The 2,887-nt window shown below is 42.5% G+C and overlaps 1 protein-coding gene across 1 annotated transcript; it reads left to right on the forward strand.

The window, feature by feature from the left end:
* Nucleotides 1-915: 915 nt before the first annotated feature.
* On the forward strand, nucleotides 916-2,647 carry LOC127792195 (probable long-chain-alcohol O-fatty-acyltransferase 5). The gene has a single exon (XM_052322608.1). It carries the CDS (start codon nucleotides 945-947, stop codon nucleotides 1,983-1,985), a length of 1,041 nt encoding a protein of 346 aa, XP_052178568.1. The 5' UTR covers nucleotides 916-944; the 3' UTR covers nucleotides 1,986-2,647.
* Nucleotides 2,648-2,887: the final 240 nt, after the last annotated feature.

Consider the following 2,887-nt stretch of genomic DNA (forward strand, 5'->3'; position numbering starts at 1 on the left):
GTTTGAGACAACGGGGGGGAGACATTGCTGCAACTGGGTTTGAGAGAGAGAATGGGGGAGAGATAGAATGGGTTTGAGAGATGATGGTTTTGAGTGAGAGAGAGTGAGTGAAAGTGGTTTTGAGAGAGAGAGAGTGAAAGTGAGAGAGTGGGAGCTGACAGTAAAAGAGATAATGAGAATTGAGGGTTAAACTTGTAATTTTGGATAGAGAGTTAAATTGTAATTTAAATAGGTTTGTCAACTTGTGCGTCGCCGCGTTCGTCCGTCTAGCATTATCCTATTAATCAAGGCATGCCGTGTCCTTTCTTCAATCATCGCAGAGTTAGGCATTGTGGCTCTTTTAGCGATTTTCGTGAGAAGGTATGAAAAGATTAAAAGATTGGTTGAAATATTTCTATTCCTATATTTTGAGTTACTTAGTAATTGAAGGTCAACATCATTAAATGTCAACTTTCAAGTCAAAATAGTGATTTAAAATACAAGTATGCTTCACATTCTAACAAGTTTTTTTTTTTGGTATATATTGTGAGAAATGATTCTTTTTATTTTGATTGTTAGGCTTGTTAGGCTCGTGATCTGTTAAAGTCTAATTTTTTTTTTTTACAAAATTTGAAATATAAAATTCTTTTCATATTAATAATTTTTTTCTTTTATCTCGTCCTTTCAAGTTACAAAAGAGTTGAGGTGACCCAATCCAACTCTAACAAATTTTATTTATGGGAAAACTTAAACTTCATCACACCCACACCCACACACATATATATGTCAAGAAAAAGGATGGAGATTTAGATAGAAAAGAAAAGAAAAAGTGTGTTTATATATATATATATATGTATATTTTATTGGCCAGATGGGCCAATAAAATATTTGGAAACCTATATATCTGGCCTCTCCCACAAAACTCGCAGCTTAATTCCAAGCAACTGGATCTGGAATTGTCGGCCATGGAAGCAGAGACGAAGAGCTTAATCAAGGTCTGGCTTTTGATCATGGCTTCCCTCTGCTACTGCCGCTTCATCGCTTCCACATTCCGCCCAGGCAAGTCCAGGCTCTTCTCTCTCCTCCCCGTCTTCTCTCTCTTCGCCCTCCTCCCTCTCCGCCTCTCCGGCGCCTTCTCCACCTCCGTCACCGCATTCTTCATCACCTGGCTTGCCAACTTCAAGCTCCTCCTCTTCTCCTTCGGCCTCGGCCCTCTCTCCTCCCACCCACCAAAACCCCTTCCCCTCTTCCTCGCCACCGCCGCTCTCCCCATCCGCGCCGCCGCCGCCGCCGCAAACCCATCCAGATCCAGAAAACTCCTCCTCAATCTCCCTGCCGAATTCCTAGCCTTCTCAATCTTAATAACCGCCTTGCACGATTACAGAGAGATTTTGCATCCCAAGATTGTTATGCTCCTTTACTGCTGCCTCGTGTTTCTGGTAGTGGACATTCTGGTGGCGATCTCCAACGCCGTCGTGCGGGCAGTGGCAGGGTGGGAACTGGAGCCGCCGTCGGACGAGCCCTACCTGGCGACTTCCCTTCAGGACTTCTGGGGGAGGAGGTGGAACCTCACGGTGACCAACACGCTGCGGCACACCGTGTACATACCCGTCCGGTCGGCGGCGGAGCGGGTGCTCGGCCGTCAGTCGGCGGCGCTGCCTGCGATTCTGGCGACGTTCGTGGTGTCGGGGCTGATGCACGAGCTGCTGTTTTACTACCCGACACGCACGAGACCCACCTGGGAGACGACCGGATTCTTCGTGCTCCACGGGGTGTGCGTCGTGGCGGAGCTCGGGGTGAAGCGGGCGGCTAGCGGCAGGTGGCGGCTGCCGGAGGCTGTGGCCGTGCCGCTGACGTTGGGATTCGTGCTGGTGACGAGTTTTTGGCTGTTCTTTCCGCCGCTGATGAGAAGCGGCGCCGATGCCATGGTGATTGGGGAATTCGGGATTTTTGTGGACTTTCTCAAGAGAAGCCTCTCCTCCATTGCCATAACAATTACGAGGTAGAAAATGAATTATTTTTGACTTTTGAGAGCGATATTAACGTATTTAAAATATTATTACATATTAAAGGATAATTCTTAAAAGTATTTTTGTCATTTCGTTTATATATAATTGTTTGGTTAAGAATACCATTTTAAGTTTATCAGTACCATTTTTTTCGTTATTCCTCCCCCTTGCTTCTCCTAATCCAAACATGGTGTTAAGTGTATTTGTATTTGTTTTTGTTAATTAAATGCTGATAAAAGATACCATATAGTCTTCCATTACAAAATGTGATCCAAAAACTTAACAAACCATAGCTTTTGTTACATTCCCTATGATATGATATTTCAAAATTATACTCAAAACTTCTAAAGTTTGATGGAATGAGAAAGATATTCCAGACATTTGAGAAATGGTGAAGATCTTTACTAGCTTTACACCTTTAGCTATATTATTTTTTTTATTATTACTTTATAGATGTTAAAAATTTTAATATAACAAAAATATTATCAAGTTTTCTTTCTTTCTCAATCTCTTCTCCTTGTATCGCAAACTAGTCGAAATTTGGCTATCTATTGATATTTCTTTTTAGTTCGACGATGGTTTGACCATCAGAGAACTAAAATTGTAAATATCATACTATTTATACATATCATTTCAAAAAAAGTTATACATATATTAAAATGATAAAAATATCTCACTTCTCTTTACAAATTTAGTTTTCCTCATCCAGTGACCCATGGCGGCTTCTTTTCTCCTTTTCCCCCCTTCTTATGGCCGCTTCTAACAACTGTCCATCGCTACCATCTTGTCATCACCTTTGCCTTGTCGCCTCACCGTTTTGTCTCGTTGCCTCTCCTATTGCGTGCCAGTCGCTGGGAGAATGTTGGAAGCGACCATGAAAGAAAAAAGAGAAGAGAGAG

Source organism: Diospyros lotus, chromosome 15, assembly GCF_014633365.1.
Source record: "Diospyros lotus cultivar Yz01 chromosome 15, ASM1463336v1, whole genome shotgun sequence".
Lineage (NCBI taxonomy): Eukaryota > Viridiplantae > Streptophyta > Magnoliopsida > Ericales > Ebenaceae > Diospyros > Diospyros lotus.